Source organism: Halichoeres trimaculatus, unplaced genomic scaffold (assembly GCF_033239565.1).
Source record: "Halichoeres trimaculatus isolate MK-OKI-2021-1 unplaced genomic scaffold, fHalTri1.1 fHalTri1_scaffold_11, whole genome shotgun sequence".
Taxonomy (NCBI): Eukaryota; Metazoa; Chordata; class Actinopteri; order Labriformes; family Labridae; genus Halichoeres; species Halichoeres trimaculatus.
The window spans coordinates 15,527,159-15,544,229 of NW_027437189.1; the positions used below are offsets into that span (position 1 = coordinate 15,527,159).

Here is a 17,071-nt window from a genome sequence, read left to right on the forward strand (position 1 = left end):
CTTCTTTCTCTCAGACGCACATCACAAATGAATGTGTTACTTCCATTTTCAGAGGGAGGCTGTGCGCTGTTGCTCCATCAAGTTAAAAAACGACTCCAGTGACACAATAGAATATGTGATAGCAGCCCTCAAAGTGTACAAATGAATGACATATTTTATTGACAGATAACATTCAAATTAATTTAAAAATATACAGGATGAAAAAAAAATCAAAATATTTAAGTCCGATTTCAAGACCAAAAAAGGAACAAAAACAGGCTCCATTCATTTTAACTTAAAAACCAAAGGTCATAAGTCACTGAGTTCATGGACTGCTAAAACAGATATGTCAATTTAACACTGCATTTTTTATGTACAACTTTTAACAGGCCTTTGCAAACACATCAAAAATAATGTGTTGCACCAAGGTTTATACGACACAAAAATTAACTTCTTTGGTTTACCACTAGATTCTTTTCTTAAAGGAATAACTTAAAAATTGTACAAACAACTTCCGGTGTCTGTTCACTCACATTTGATTGTCTGTGACTGTCTGTTTGACCTTCATGGATAGCAGCTGAACACCACAAATTGCACCATTTCTGTTGGATTATTTACAAATAAAGGTCACAACAGACTCAGATTGAAGAGGATCATCTTAAATTAATAGAATAACATGAAATCACATTACGATTTGAAAGTGATTGAAAGTTGCACTATTTTGTGGTTTGGGAGGGTTAGTGTGAATCTGCAGACTAACCCTTTAATGAATACATGTTAAAAAAGTGTGGACAACATTGCACCAGCGGGTTTGAAAGCCCTGAAGGTGGATTGAAAAAGCATGATGAAGTGATTTTGTTGTTAAAGTCATTCATTACATTTGTATTGCGACACTTTATAATTTCTTCCCTGTAAACCTGAAATGTAGGGAAGTAGATCAAAGATTTGGCAGTGACTGAGCTATTCCAGAGAACTGCACCCATCCATACTCTAAAATGGGATTTCCATTTGAGTCATGCTGTTCCCATTCATGCTTTTAAGCATCGCTATACATGCCTCCAAACAAGAACCTCACTGCAAGCCATTACATGGGTTTTATTCAGTCAGAAAACACTGTTCCTGTGTTCTCCTCTCCATTACAGGGCCTTTTTCTGCCCTGTCACATGTCAAAATGCTTTCTGATTTATTGTTCTAGGCGAAAGGTTCTTCACATGTCCTTCATCTTGTGTGACCCAACTGTCCCGTTTGGCTTCGAATGAGATCTCAGCAGATCTGGGGTATTTTAAAAGACAGGGAGGGAGCTTTGGTTGGCATTCTGTTTTTGGTACGTCTTTTCAGTCACTGCTGCTAGTGAGCGCCTCCACTTCTTGACTCCCCAGTCACCCAGTCAATGATGATAAACGACAAACTCATGACCATGAAGACAAATCCAAGTGCAGCGAAGCACGCAGCCTACAGGAGAGGACAGAAGGAGACCACATCTCTATTAACAACATGTTAACAAAGAATACAAAAAAATAGCTGTGGGTACCCCGTCCTACCTGAATCTTTGGTCGAGACAGTAAAGGTTCCTGTTCTTCAGGAATAATCCGAATGTAGAAAATTCCAGGCAGGATGAAGATGAGGCTGGGGGCAGATGTTGCTCCTGAAGATCAGAGAGAAAGTGAGATTATTTCTGCATTTTACACTGAGTGGTTCAATGTGTGTTTTGTTGGAAAGCACAGAGCAGAATGCTGATGTCAACATACCAATGATGCCAAAAATGTCACGAATGGAGGGCACGAAGATGACAAGAAGGTTGACCACAAAGATGAGACAAAATGCGATGGTGATGTGAATGGCCCAGTGGAAAGGTTTTTCTGGGAAGAAGATCTGGAGCAAGGCCCGGCGGATCTGCAACAAAGGAAGAAAGGAAATATGGAATATAAAACCTCATCATATATCAAGCATTAAGAGTGATAACCAGAAATGTCAAGAAATGAGAAGTGCTTAAATATGCATGTTATATTTTAGATAGTCTGCAGGTTGCAGTTCCACTTGTGACAACACAAAAGTCTTACTGTATGAAGTAGAAAAAAGAAAGGTTGAGAGAGAACTGTACTAGAATTACCATGCAAAATATGAGCAACACAAAACAGCATCAAATAGACATGGAGAACAAAGAATATAAGGTGTATATTAACACATAATCTGAAGAAAGGTTAATTAAAAAGAAACACTAAGATACAAAAACAAGAGAAGTAAAAGTTTGACAACAAATGTTAGCACAGCTTCTTCTAAGTTGTACAAATAAAGTGTTACATTGGCCTCACTTTTCACTATCTTATTTACGCCCTAAAACTGGTTCTGACCAAAGTCTCCAAAGCTCCTTTGCAAAAACACAAAGACTCAGACTTTGTATTCAGCCAGGAATTTTTTATTTCTAAAGGAAATGTCTTGTATAAAAGAATAAACAATGAATGTGGAGTGCAGCAGGGCTTCATTCTAGTTCCTCTACTTTTCGGACACTACCACTAAGGGTCACTGTTTTTAAGTTAGTCTTTTCGAATATATGGTTATTATTAGATACTTTTCTTTTTTCAAAAGATTTGAATAAAATTTATATTTTGCATTGAAAAATGAATAAGTAATACAATATAAATATATAAAAGTTAGAATTACTGAAATTTGATATGCTGGAAACATTTTTGGCTTTGTGGAGAATTTCTGAAAAATGAACAAATGTCTAATCAAAAAAGCAGATTATTTTTGTTCATATTGATAAATCTGTTGTTAAACCTAACTTCTATCTGTGTAATCTCTAATTTGAGCAAAGTAACTTGATTTGTTTGCTTTGGATCTACATTTCAATAACCTGAATACCACTGTGTTTATAGGAGCAGAACAGGGAGAAAGTCACAAAGTTATATCTGTTCTCCTGTTATTTTTGACATAGCCTTTCTCTCTTATACTTACAGGGAACAGAACCACAGGAACTGTGAGTGTTACAGCCACCAGCACAGCCAGACGGACACAGAGAATCAGGACGTCCAGAGGACCTGCTCGATTGTAGGTGTGCAACAGCTCAGACTCCACAGCACCTACGCACAGAGAGACGCGCACACACACACACACACACACACACAAACACACACACACGCACACCATTTGACGTATCTCACGTGGACTAATCCCTCAATCACAACACTGGAAAATGCATATGAGCTCTGGGTACAAGTGAGTCATTCATGTGGCGATCTTTCCATTCACAACACCAGAACAAGCTGATCTTTGACTCTTAGGAGGAAAGAGTCTCTTACCGAAAAAAGTGAGGTAACCAAAAAGAGCAGTTAGCAGGTACATGACAAACATGGCCAGGATGGAGAAGTTTGCGACATTCTGCATACGTTTCTTGGTGGCACTGGAGCAAAAAAAAAAAAAAAAGCAGAAACTCACATTGAATAAAAATTAGGATTTTTTTTTTACTTTCTAAAAAGAAACTGCAAATAACTTTTTGACTTACTCTCTAAGCTCTGTGTAGATTGGCAGGACCTCAGGATGGCAGACAAAAGCAAAGGCCAGGATTGGGATTGTGTATGCCGTCTAAGAACCAAACACAAAGGTCACTGAGTCATCCCCAAAGTCCAGCAAAGTAGCACAATTAGGTGCTTGTTTTAAACCCAACACTGCCGTTGACATAACACATGTCTTGACTCTGTTGACATAACAAGCTCTGGTGTGGAACATGAGGTAGTGAAGCTGTTAATCTAACTGAGAAGTAAATATACAGCTGAATTTACAGACCACAGAAACATGTGAGTGCTTTAATCTAACCTGTGGGTTGATTGTAAAAAGCTTGGCCTCGCAGAGGTCATCCGTCCCGTTAATGACACTGTGATCATCAATAAATTCTGTTATGTTGGTGTGCTCATCATCCAGCGGACAGGGGATGTTGAATTTCTTGTAGATGACCGAAATTAGGAAAAACACCATGCAGGAGAGGGAGAAGCCGCTTGTATAGCCCAAATAACCTGTATTGTAATGACAATAAGATGTGCAATCTGAGCTTTGGTTCACTTAGGAAGAGATCGCTCATATTTCTGAAAGTAAACCCAAGAACATTAACTGTAGAAATATTGATGACATCTAGATAAAAAGAAAATGTGGTGACAGAATGAAAAACATACCAAGTTGTTTCATGAGTGCTAGAGGAAGGATGATGCAAGCACTAACAATGATGATCAAGTAGTTTCCATTCAAGAACCACTCTCTAAGAGACAGCAGGACAAACAGATGAAGAAAATCAATACATCAACCTAAAATCTGATGACACTAAATGTGGAACTAAAAAAACTAAAGGACTACAGATGAGAAAAGAGTGTAGACAGAGTAGCATTGGATTCTCACCCTGTGTTTTCATGTTTGCTGAGGAAAGCTTGAATAACCAGCGGGAGCTCTGACTTGACGATGAAGAGGTAGCTGGACATGGCTAATAGGAAATGGAAGCAGTCTTATTTAATGCATGTCTAATATATCCAGATTAAATGCACATGCTTTCACTAACAGATGAATTAAAGATGAGAAATGGCAGAAACTACCTCCAATGTTGTGTACCGTGATGATGCAGGCTGCCAGCATTTTCCCCGGGGGACCAAAAGCCCGATTCCCAAGTTGCTCATAAGCTCGAATGCCTGAAAAAACACATAATTTTATATTTTATTGAATGAGTGAATGATCATCATCTTACAAGCTTGAAAAGAATGCTTGCAAAAGCACAAGTGCTTAGGATTGCAGTCACCAATAGTCCCATAAAGATTGTCTTTAAAGTGAGTCAGGCTTCATATGGCTTGGTGTTAAAAAAGACAAATTTTGAGGCCAAACTAAACATGTTTCCACCAGTCCTTTAATTTTTCAGTTTAATCAATACACAACTCAGGTCAGCTCACTCTGGTGAAGGCTAAAAACAGCTTCAACTTGTGTTACACTCATTGTTTAACTGTCCAATTAATCACCCCCTTAAAGTGAGAGCTTGGCAGTAATATTTCAGCATTTGGCTTCCCTTTGCTAGTCGCAAGCTCCACTTTTTAAAACCAAGATGGTCACTTTTTATTGTAAAAAAAACACAGGAACACTTAAAATATTATTTAAGGTGTTAGGACAATATGTCTTGTCAAGATGGTTAGGTCCAATTTTCATATTTTAAGTGAAAACAAGTCATAATACAGAATTAACTTAAAGGGAGATTCACTTTAGCACTGATTCCTGTCCCTGCAAGATTCAGTGCTTGCTATTCCCACATTCTGCCTGAATTTCCCATCTCTCTCTCATATTCACATAAGACAAAAAAAAATCCAAATAATAATCCCACACACACAACAAAAGATAGAAATAAATTGACTCTGTGGCAACCTGTGGTGTAATTTGTGCTGCTACTTACCGACGACTCCAGCACTTCTCAACAGGAGATGAATTGAATACGCAGAGAGAATGGCGATGAACACCAACAGGGTTCTGAAACACAAGAGCAATGATTGGGAAATGTAGTTTATGTTTGCAACTGATGTGACAGAGACAAAAATTGGCATGGCCTACTTGGAATTGTACATTTCTCTGCAAAATTCACTGTGCTTTTCCCTAAAAATAGTAAATTTAAAACCTTACAAGTAATATTGTAGAGGACACTTGTCAATACATTCATAACCAGAGGGATCCTGGTCAGCTTGGTCCCTTTTGTGAGAGACCGGAATTGAAGGTATCAGGTAGCAATCACTGAAGACAGGTTTAACATGTAATTAAGCTAATTTTATGAAACTCAAACCCAACCACTAGTGTTTGTGTAATTGTACTCTCTCATTTGAAAATCTTCCATGCTTTACTTTTCTGTCAATAGACCATTTGTTTCATGACCACTTTTCACAACCATACAACTAGACGCATTGTTCTTTTGCTTGTTACCATCTGCAGTGGATGATGGCTTCTGTTTAAGTTTTATCACCAGTTTCTCTTCAATGAGTCTGAAACCAGCATCCCTGAGGGTTTTACATTTACTTTTTCCACTCATCGCCTAGACCCCTCTTCAACCTACATTATCAGAAAGACGTGCATGTATTTGACAACGAGAGATGTGTTTAAGTCCATTCATAAAGACCAGTTATAGTAAAAGTCACACTAAAGCTGTGAGCAGCTTAAAAATGTCTTCTCAGTGATTGGCAGTCAGATGTGATACTGTACCACCAAGTCAACTTCAATCGAGTTCTGACCAGAGTCAAGAGTGATCATGTTAACTGGCAACCCTCAGCTGAATGTGTTGGTGATTGTTGGCTGACAGTCACCAGTTAACAGGGTCACACTTTACACTGGAACACCAGTAATGACTATTCACATGGGCCACTAACTACTACTAAATGTGATTTCTGTATCCAACCCCAGTCAACCAGATTTGACAACAAGTTAGTGTTACTAACTGCTGATATTCTAAATCAAATTTTTACTTTGTGTGATTGGTCAAAACATTGGTTTTGGACCAGGGTTATGACGAAAAACGACAAGAACGATGCAATATTGAGAGTACATAGTGAGAGAATGGCAAATTGCGATTAATGGGAACAGATTTAATGCTAAAATTAAAACTTAGGTATATTATGAAACTATTGAATATTGTAATTAACAACCCTTAAATGAAGAGTCATTATTACAATGATATTTGGCGCAATTCTCTGTCTGGACACAGTATCTGGCTCCTAGACCTCAGAAGAGAGACCTGGGTCATAATGATAAGTATCTTTAAGTGTCCACAGATGATGCAGTTATAAGCATGAGCATTTTTGAACCGTTTGAAGTGTATGTGCTGAATTTCTAGAATGAAAGCTTCTGTCCACTGAATATCTGTCCATTAACTCATGTCTTCAATTCACTCACAGATACTTCGCTAAACTGGGAGGTGTTTGAACATCCATCAAAGTGATGTTATGTTGAAAACAAAAAACATAGCTTCACAAACTATTGTACTCTGCGATACTTCCATTGCCAAAATGTGTGAACTGCCAAAACTGAAAATAAAAATATAAAAGTGTTTCATATTTATCACTCCACAAACAAGAAAGAGTTAGACTTTATTAAACAAGCCAGTCATTTAATATTATTGAAAAAAAAAGACACTTGGGTATTTATATCCTGTTTTAGAGCAGGGTTTGGGGAGCACATGTTGTGGGGCAGTGTTTTTTATTATTTTCAGGTAATTGGTGGCTAAGGGGTAGAAGTTTGTTAGCTTTGCAGTTTGGGTCTCAGAAGTCCTGCTGCACCTTTATAAAAGTATCAAAAGAAACTAGTTTTCTGACTTCAAAACAGTCTGTCCTCTCTTATACAAGTAAACAAAGCAAGAGAATAATGAAGCTGCTCTGCAGAAACCAAACATTGTTAACAACCGTTTCTTTAGTTTATTGTTTTTCCCCACCCACATGAATAAGAGACTAGCTCTCCACCCACCCTCCACCTCTCTCCCCCCGCCACATAGCCCAGGACTGATCCAAGCCAGGCGTGTCTTGGATCCGATCACTACGAGCTATTTTTATCTGCTCAAATCTGATTTAGTGAAGCTGCGTGTGTGTGAGCTCTAATGTATGTTCTGACAGATCAGGCTGCTGCTGCACGGTAGGAGCTGAATGTAAATACAGTAACACACCAACACCTCGCACAGGTGGAGACGGACAGAAACACACGTATACTCAGGCACAGAGCCCATCCCCCTGCCTGTAGACATACCTGCTCTAACACAAATACACAGTCAGATGATACACACACCAGCTGCACTTCTCACCTTATATGGACCCTCCATTAACTCTATCCACTAGCATGAACTTAATCCAAATTCTGATGTTCACATTTGACCAGAATAATGAGAACCAACCGTTAATTCATAAAATTTAAAATAATGTAACAAAATCTAAACAGATAAAAAAGGGTGAGCAAAAGAAGTTGAAAAATCACATTAAGGAAAGCCAGAAAGAAAAACTAGTACCTCAAGTACTTTCTGCAAAAATGACTTCAGTTTGCAAAAATCCTCACACTGCTGTTCTTCAGCTTGTAAACTCAAACACTCACTAACACACAACAAACAGCCCTGCTCTATTCTTGTAGCTTGGGAAAATGTCACCTAAATACCCTGAATAAAAATAGATTGCAAACTAAAATCAATATGTTCTTTTCTCCTCTGCACAAGAAAAGACAATATTAAAACTGTTAGCCCTGAGCAAATGCACAAGCTTACTTTGGTGAAAAAAAAGAACATTTCAAGTTTTTTATAACCCACAGAAGAGAGCACAAGCTTGAATACTCACATAAAAAGAATGATTCCAGTGTTCGACATTGCATAAGCCAATCCCAGAATCCCACTGCCCATTATGGCGTTACTGAGGTTAAAGATGGACATGCCGAATGAAGTCTTTCCCTCAAACTGCAGAAAGGAGACAATGGAGGATGTAAAATGAATCAATACATAGATGAAAATAACATCAGCAGCATCATTAGTGAGTTTTATAATTTTAATGCAGTTACAGCTTCGTCAAACATCAGCACTCACATCCGTGAAGTGGATTTCTTTCTTGGCTCCAGGTTTGTGTGGGAGAAACTCCTCGTGTTCAGTCACAGCTTCAAGTCCATCAAACCTACAATTGAAACAAATGGAAATTTGACTGAAGGCTGCACATTCATAGTAGCTTCTGTGTTTGCTTCTACCTCAGAAAAATAACAAAAAAGTGTCAGTTGTAAACTTGTTTTTTTTTTTTTTGTGATACTCACCCGTCATCTCTGCTGTGTCCGTTCATCTTCTGAAGCTCCATTTTTCTTACTGGGATTGTGACTTAACAGACTCTGGAGATTTACTTAAAGAATCCTCTTCAGACTTTTACCTGGCATAAAAAAAACAAGTATCAACTTTTTTGATCCACTTTTGGCCTTTTCTGTTCATCATTCATGCATTGTGAAGGTTTTGCTGACTCTGCTGGACCCGTAAAGAAAACTATGAGGACATCACGCGTCTCAAAATCTCTTAAATTTCTTTTGAATGAATCACCCTTTCTATCTTGTACAAACTTGTCCAGGAAGCTGAAGAAAAACGTTAAGTTTATGCAATACTGTTAGCAGATACATGCAATGTGTTGGCTTAGTACAATGTAATAAATTCAGAGCAATATCACAAAGGCAGTGTGGATACACTTGGCCTTTTAAAGGTAAATAGACTTGTCGTTTTAACTCAAACAGAAGGACGCCATTGCAGGAAAGAAACACAGTGACAGATGTAATCCAAACATAAAGTGCAATGCGGCTCCAAAAGGGCAGCCCTATTTATAAAGCCTTGAAACGCACAGCTCTGTAATTTTTCTTATTACCAGAAGCAACCAGAATGTTTCAAGTTTCTATGCAGAAATCCTTCAGCCCTGTCTTAGTTTAGAATCCTGCTCAGATAAAATTCCTTCCAAACCACAGAGTAAAACAGGAGAATATTAGCCGGAGATGAAGGTCTAGTTGAAGCTGTAAGTCTTTGCATAACAAATGTTGTCAGAGGACTTATGTTGCTCTAATCTGTGGGCCACACAAAGCTGGCATGGGCGCTCTCTGGGAATGAGCGTAGGTCTGTTCTCCTGCCGGTGGGGTCATGGGATACTTCCCCTCTCTGTGGGTCAAACTGCCCTCAGGATTTTCACATGTGACCCCTAAGGACACACTCGCACCACAATGTGCCATTCCTGAGAAGTTTCACTCAAAAAAAATCCTACGCTCATCACAGAAACAGGCCTGTTGATGCACAATAATCTAAACAGCTTTGGAAGCTGATCGCAGCAGGCCGCAGAGATAAACAAAGGCTTCTTGTTTAAATGGTGCCATTTAGCTAAATACAGAGTAGCCTTCCCCATGCATACTTGCCTCAGGTCAACTCTGGTTGGAGTTACTTTCTTTAGCTACATACCCGGCGACTTTCCCATGGCGCACAGCCAACACACACAGCCGGTGAAATGCAGGCTGAGTGCCGTTTAACATCACAAAGAGTCAGTTTTGGTGGGTGAGAGACCAGTTTCATTGTGTTAAAAGCTGATTTTACATTTTGGACCTGATTGTTGTGAATCCTGAGATGGTGAAACTTGACTAACCTGGTTAACTAGAAACTAACTTTAAAAAGTCTCATTTGTCTAGAGGGAAGTTTTTACTCAGTGAAAACTTTAAAGGACTGAAAAACTGGTAGATAATGAAAAAATGTTCTTGTACTGTTTAAATCCAACTCTTTAGACAACATTTTTCCCCAAACAATCACCCACCCCCCCTTAAATTTAACTTTTAACAGTTTTTTAAATACTTCTCAAATGAAAAACATCCCTGAGTTAAACAAAGACATTACCATTATCTTACTCTCCAGCATTACAGCCCACATGGCTCTTGTCTGACGCAAGAGCAGCTTACTATGACAGTTAGCCCTTCCCTTCTCTTCCTCAACATCTAATACACAAGGAAACACACACACTCCACATTTTTCAGCAACTTACCCTGGTGACCTAGAAACAAAGCTATTTTTCCTGTTTGAAAAATGAGAAATTCAATCCTTGAGCAAGTTCCTTCAGTTTCCCTCCCCAGTGTTTATATATAGCTTTGTTCTTAGGAGTCTCTCCAAAGCTCCTTGGTAGTGAGGAGAGGAGAGAGTGAGAGAGATTAGAGGCTGAGGGGGAGTGAGCGGGAAATGGGAACACCCATACTTAACCCTTTGTTCAACCACATACAGGTAGAGTCTGAGCATTGCAAAGAGGCTGATTGGATGGATCCTCTCTCTCCAGGCGTCTGCTCCCAAAAGGTGTCGACACCACAGCCCAAACAAAGAAGGAGCCTGTAGTTCAAAGCTGCAGGTAACCCCAGAAACCTCTAAACCAACAGGGTGTCTGGTGTAGGCTCATTACCATGTCATTACAGCATATGCAAGTGGAAAAGGAGGGGTGAAGTGGGTGTCATCTGAGAGGGGTTTTTGTTACAGCATGGGCGGATATTCACTGACAGTTTGCATCCTGCTGGAAGTCACAGTGATGCTAATTAGCTTAGGAGATAAGTGCTTTTTTAAGATTACCCACATGTGATTGTGCTTAGGAGTGGAAACATTGTGCATGCTTACAAACTCATCATGTGCTTGACCCAAAACTCACCGTAAGACCTGCGTTGACACGTAATGGGACACATTAAGAAGGCATGCAAGATCTCTTTAGTGATACTGGGATGCTCTGTTGCTTTTAAACTTCCTGAATGGGCAGCCAAATGAGCTCCACTTTTTCGTCAGGACAAAAAAATGTCTTCCACCTCTGGGGAGAAGATTTCAGTTGGCTGATAAACTATGAACTTTGGCTGCACACCCAAGAAACACCCAAGTTTTCTTTATCTTACAATGACACCAATCCCATTCAGTGTTAGAGGAAATGTGTGTTCCTGTTGTAAAGGATTTACAAGTTCATCTGGGCTGCCATAATTTAAACCTTATGAGTAACATCTTGATCACCTTAATTGACCTTACATACTTGAATCCATATTAACAAGTCATTTTAAACTAATCCAAAACAAAGCTGCTACCTCATTCAGGCTAAAATATAGTTCACTAGGTGCCATTCTGTCTCGCTAAAAGCATTCATCAAACACTTCACATTATTTTGGTACAGAGCATTCATGCCAGCATGTTGAGCCAAGGAACTCTCCCATTTCAGTGAGTCATTTAAAGCCCTCCTCTCTGCTTTTGCCAGAATGTCCCTCTACAAATAAAAGCTTAAATATATCCTCAGCCGAAGAATTGAACACCTGAAAAGAACGTTATCCTCATTTCATCTCTTGATACAATTCATAACCAGCAGGAAGCGAGAGAGGCTGTCAGAGTTATCTGGCCTCATGTATGAATGGGAAACTGTGTCGAGAGACCCGCATGCTCGAGCAGCAGCAGAGTTGTGACTTGAGGGCCTTTTTCTGGTACTCACCTCTTGAGGAGTAGTCACACAAAGGGGATGTCTTTAGTCCAGGCAGAAGTTTCAGGGTAAAAGTCACCTCCAGAGTCGTCTTTTTCCCAGAGCAGGGAGCCTCTCCTCAGCTGGAAGAGGAGTGAGAAAGAAAAGAGAGGAGGAAGGAGGGAGGCAGTAATTGCGCGCGTTAAAAAAAAAATTTCCTGCCATGTCACAAGTTCAAGCTCCTCCCTGTCCAAGACTGCTTCTGCCACATGTGGTCCTCTGTTACACAGTGAAATAATAAAAACGTAATATATATGTTCAAACTGGCACTACTCATCCCAGGGCTTTATTTTCAGATAGTTTTGGGTCAGTGTCTGTACTGAAATGTAACTCTAAAACTGGAAGGAACATCCCAGTTCTGATACAAACCTATCGATCCCATTTGGTCTATATCACAACGAGGTCTTTGTATAACCATTGCTTTGCTGCTAGTAGAGGCAAGAAAAAGTATTGTAGTATAGTTGTAAAGTTACTTTTTCATAAGTTTTTTTAGGTTCAGATTTGTGTAAAGCGGCTCAACACTGACACCTAGTGGCTTGTTCATTAAGTGACATGCATATGGCGTGAGGCCCTTAAAAAATAAAGTCCAAAAACATTGTTTAAAGTAAGCGTTTGTGTGTGTATGTGTGGGTGTATTTTCAGTGCAGTATTTTCCTAAGAAGTATAAATAAAGATATTAACAATAACATTGTTACTGCTTTTTGGATATAAAAAATGAGTTCTCATGACAAATATGGTCAAAGTCTCCCCTTTTCACGGAGACATTTTGAAAAATGGGAAATTAAGTCTGATGTATTCATGCATTAAAAAGTCAAGAGGAGCCCCTCAGAAAGGGTTTCCTCTGCCTGTTTTAACGTAAGCTAACTAAACCTCAATATCTAACTGACCAAAGTGTTTAGGTTTTGTGGTTCCAACTGAACTTAACTGCATGACATGATAATAACTACTAATAACAATAACAAAGTTTGAAACCATTTTCACAGCCTTTAGGGTGGAGGATGTCTCTCTGCTCTTAAATTGTTTACTGGTTTACCCATTTCACAACAGTTTCTCTCTGTTTGTAATGATCAATACAAATCTCAAATTGCTTTACACTTTGAAACATGTTGTCCTACTGCAGAAGATATACAGTATAACTATTCAATTACTATCATTAGTATTACTATTATTTGTGTGTTTTAAGACAGAACCAAGACATTAAAAAATTATTGAAAAATCTATTGGAGAGGCATCTTTAAAAAAATCCTTTGAGTCACTGCTGATAAATTTGCTGTTGATGTACTTCTTTTCTGATAGTACAGAAACAAATAAGACCAATCTCAAGCTAATAGAAAACTATAAAACCATTTATTATACAACTAAGAAACATAAAATAAACAATACAATTCTATGTGAGAATCCAGAAACTAAAGGGTAGTATTAAAGTGTGTTTGAGGTTATGTTGGTGTCTCAGCTTACAGTCACTTCCCCTTTTCCACCCACATAAAAAAATTACACCGAGCCTCAGGGTTAGAGACATGACCTTGAGGTCGGCAGCAGACGAAAAACTGTTTTCCCATGTTGGGCCCCTCTTTTTTTACAGTGCGAAGCACACAGGGTTCCCCGTGGACCTTACAGGGAGGTGGTGGAGGTGGTCCATGAAGTACCGACTTCCAGAACACAGATGATGCCCCCTTCTTGGGCTCTGGTTTACCACCAGAAGGCTGTGAAGTTAACTGTTTCCTCACCACCTGTTTGTTATTTTCCTCAGTGGTGAGGAGCTTTGTTGAATCCTCAAGGACAGGTTCAGTAGTTTCAGGTACTGTGCTTGTGACTGATAAATTCTCCTCACCTACGATGGATGCTCTTTGGGAAGATTGTGAGGAGGCAACCTCACATGGACTGAGTGTTTTTTCACAAACGTCTTTAGTTGAGGGAACATTCGTGAGTTTGGGTTTAAAAAAGTTAAGCAGGCTGCCCTGTGGCTTTAAAGAAGCCTTTACCATTTTAGCCTTTTTCCCCTTTGGAAGAGCAGTGTCTGATGTTAGTAACCGTTTCTTCCCAGCTCCAACTGGGTTTAAATTCTCCCTAGTCTCCTCCTCCTCCTGGGACCCAGGTAACGCTTCCCCCAGCTCTGACTGAATTGGTTTTTGGTCCACCTTTACAAAAAAGCGGGACAATTTCTGCTGCTTGCCAGCAAACTCTGGCAGATAGCGAGTACAGAGAGGAGGAGGTTTGGAGCTGGGTACAAGGGAGCAGCTCATTTTCCCCCACACAGGGCAGTGATCTGACCCCTCCACCTCTGGCATAATGTCTGCAGCCTCAAACTGCTCCTCAGCCAGCTGGCAGTCAGCGAATATGTAGTCAATGCGTGTGCCGTAGTTGGTCTGCCGCGCTCCAGTGAGAGTGGACCAGCAAGTGAAGGCATTTGTGCGAGTTGGGTGGAAATATCTAAAGGTATCCACAAATTTTCCACTGTGGATGGAGTCTGTTAAAGATATCTCAGAGTCTTCATCAGGTTCATCTTCAATACTTTTCTCTTCTTGTTTACCCATGTGTAAAAAGCTATTCAGCCATTTCCTCCCAGGGTTTTCATTAAAGTCCTCCTGTGTAATAAGAAAAATGGCATAGGAAGAGTTTTACCTGTGTGCCAACAAATATAAAGTACACACAAGATAAATGAATAAATACATAAAGCTACTGCTTTCATATTATTCAAAAAAATATTTAAGGGAAAATAAATGAAACATCCACCCTGTGTCTTATAATTAAATATATAAAAAATTGAAACATTTTTTTTTTCCAACTTAATACAGATATTTTGCTGCTTTATTTTACAATCAATTCACAGTCTTTAAGCATATTTCTCCCAAAATAAAAGCTTTTTTTTCAGTATTTTTATCCCCTACTTACAATATCTTTGGGGTCACAGTGATCCATTTGACGGTGCGATGTGTTTATGTCCCCCAAAACAATCACATGGCTGAAAAATAACACAGACAAAACCATGAGCTCTGTGATTCTGAAGAAAACAGGAAAATAACAGAGCAAACCGCAAGCTGTCTTGTGATACATCGTCAAAAATATAACTGATCGCAGCACAGGAAACAGTGTCACATCAGTAACAATCACCAATACCTGCTGAAAGTAAGGCTCTCATAACATCACATTTTCTGTGTTATTGTAAATCAAATAATTATCTTTAATAATATAAGTATTAACTAAATACAGGGTGAATGTGTGTCCTTGCTGCAAGCTTGAAATTTAACTACTGTATTGAAAACAGTGCCACAGATGTGGTAGGCACAGGAAACACCTGGGTCTGGCTATAACCACAAACTTACGTCTTGAGTCAGATGAAACTTATTCATACCAACCTTCCATCTTTTAGCAAAGCTTCAGCCCGACACTGAAGCAACTTGTAGAACTGTAGTTTAAACTGCTTTCGCTCTGGTTTCTCAGGGTCAGCACGTGGACAGTATACATTGATTACAGTAACTGTTCGCTCTTTGTCCTGGCACCTATGAAAAGGATTAAGAAGAGGGACATACATCTACAATTCAAAAATGCTGACAAAGCACTAACACATTTAAAACCACCTTATGGTTTTACAATAATACAGTTGCCAGAAAAGACTGCAAGGGCAAATCAGTGCCTTCCTTACATTATTCTGTGCTGTGTGATAACTGCCCGTCCTTCATTGTCCAAAAGCTGCAGCTCCTCGCTGCTGAACTCAGCTTGGTCCCCGTAACATCTTACAGCACCTTCATGACAGGTCAGCAGACCTGTGAGACCTTCCTCAGCAGCAAATGGTGTGGCACTGTCCTTACAGTAGGTGGCAACACCTGTATTAGGGATGACAGGAGAAAATATTACAAATTTAATGCAAATGCAAGTGTTTGCAGTAGGTTTACAAAGGAGCAAGAGCATGACCAAGTTTCATTGTTTCCTTCGATATGTTTGAAAAACGCGGAGCCCTTGCTTGATTTAAGTAAGAAATGAATGGTTATTAAAATAAAATCAACCTGAGTAGCCACTGCGTCCTCTACTGAAGCTGAAGTAGGAGTTATAGCCATCAACAATGGCAGTTCTTTCATCTAGCAGGTCTCCTGTGGGAGACAGATCTCTGTTACAGATTTTATAACAGACTTCTGGTTATGTAAAGTGACATGATAAATCCCGCGCTCTCTCAGCTCTGGAGCGAACACTTACTTGTTACTTTGGTCTCTTGAACACAGATGATATCAGCGTCCAGTGAGTCAAGCGCATTTTTAATACCACTTCTGAAAGTTCGTATTCCATTAATGTTCCAGGTAACGATCTTCATAATGCAGTGAATACTTAGTTAACAAAGGTTTTTATCAATGAGACTCTGCGTACGGGTTGAAGTCCAAACCCGGAAGTAGAACGGAAACTAAGAAGGGGAAGAGCGGAAGTGTGTAAGTGTATGAGCGGTTCGGCTCCACACGGAATGTTCTCAACTCTATTAAAAAACAAATATGATGAAGTTATGCTGTGAAAAAAAAAATCGTCGCTCTTCTCAATGTTTTATTCTTCAAACAGGACCCCAAATCTTTCCCTTAACCTATTGTTTTTCAATATTAATTGAAAATTAATCTTGAATCATTGAAATCGACAGAAACAAACAATATATATATATATATATATATATATATATATATATATATATATATATATATATATATATATATATATATATATATATATATATATATATATATATACAATTACTTCAAAGAATTCCTCGCTGCAATGTAATAACTTTTCCCATCTGATTGATTTATATTTTTATATTTACTTCTTCATCTGGCAATCTCTGTGCATATTAATAACTTATATACCATGATGATAGCCATTTATAATAAAATCTTTAAAAAATAACTATAATGCATGGGCTTTAAACTAATTATTATGGACTTCTTGCACCGACTACATTAAACATTTCTAACGAGCTCTGCCATGCAGGGATTTAAACACAAGACAGACTCAAAAAGTGTACACTATTTTGATGGGGGTTGTTACAAAGCGGATGGCTTCAGACAATCAAATGCATGTGTTTCGGATTTCTTTGACCATTTCAGCACATGAGACAA

General features: G+C 38.9%; 2 protein-coding genes across 3 annotated transcripts; both read right to left on the minus strand.

The window, feature by feature from the left end:
• Positions 1-208: 208 nt before the first annotated feature.
• On the minus strand, positions 209-12,097 carry slc38a5a (solute carrier family 38 member 5a). Of its 2 annotated transcripts, none has more exons than XM_074682343.1 (15): positions 11,952-12,097; positions 8,755-8,864; positions 8,537-8,621; positions 8,295-8,410; positions 5,396-5,469; positions 4,557-4,649; positions 4,366-4,447; positions 4,146-4,228; positions 3,793-3,989; positions 3,482-3,561; positions 3,279-3,379; positions 2,935-3,059; positions 1,728-1,872; positions 1,521-1,624; positions 209-1,431 (listed from the first exon to the last, which is right to left on the minus strand). In XM_074682343.1, the coding sequence occupies exons 2-15, from the start codon at positions 8,793-8,795 to the stop codon at positions 1,327-1,329; spliced, it is 1,431 nt and encodes a 476-aa protein (XP_074538444.1). In that variant the 5' UTR covers positions 8,796-8,864; positions 11,952-12,097; the 3' UTR covers positions 209-1,326. The 2 variants fall into 2 exon arrangements, with proteins under 2 accessions (XP_074538444.1, XP_074538443.1); XM_074682342.1 differs by lacking the exon at positions 11,952-12,097 and adding an exon at positions 10,494-10,625.
• A 1,256-nt stretch (positions 12,098-13,353) lies between these two features.
• Positions 13,354-16,384, minus strand: apex2 (APEX nuclease (apurinic/apyrimidinic endonuclease) 2). The gene is made up of 6 exons (XM_074681699.1): positions 16,170-16,384; positions 15,983-16,066; positions 15,622-15,802; positions 15,335-15,478; positions 14,871-14,940; positions 13,354-14,563 (listed from the first exon to the last, which is right to left on the minus strand). The coding sequence occupies exons 1-6, from the start codon at positions 16,282-16,284 to the stop codon at positions 13,439-13,441; spliced, it is 1,719 nt and encodes a 572-aa protein (XP_074537800.1). The 5' UTR covers positions 16,285-16,384; the 3' UTR covers positions 13,354-13,438.
• Between the last annotated feature and the right edge of the window lie 687 nt (positions 16,385-17,071).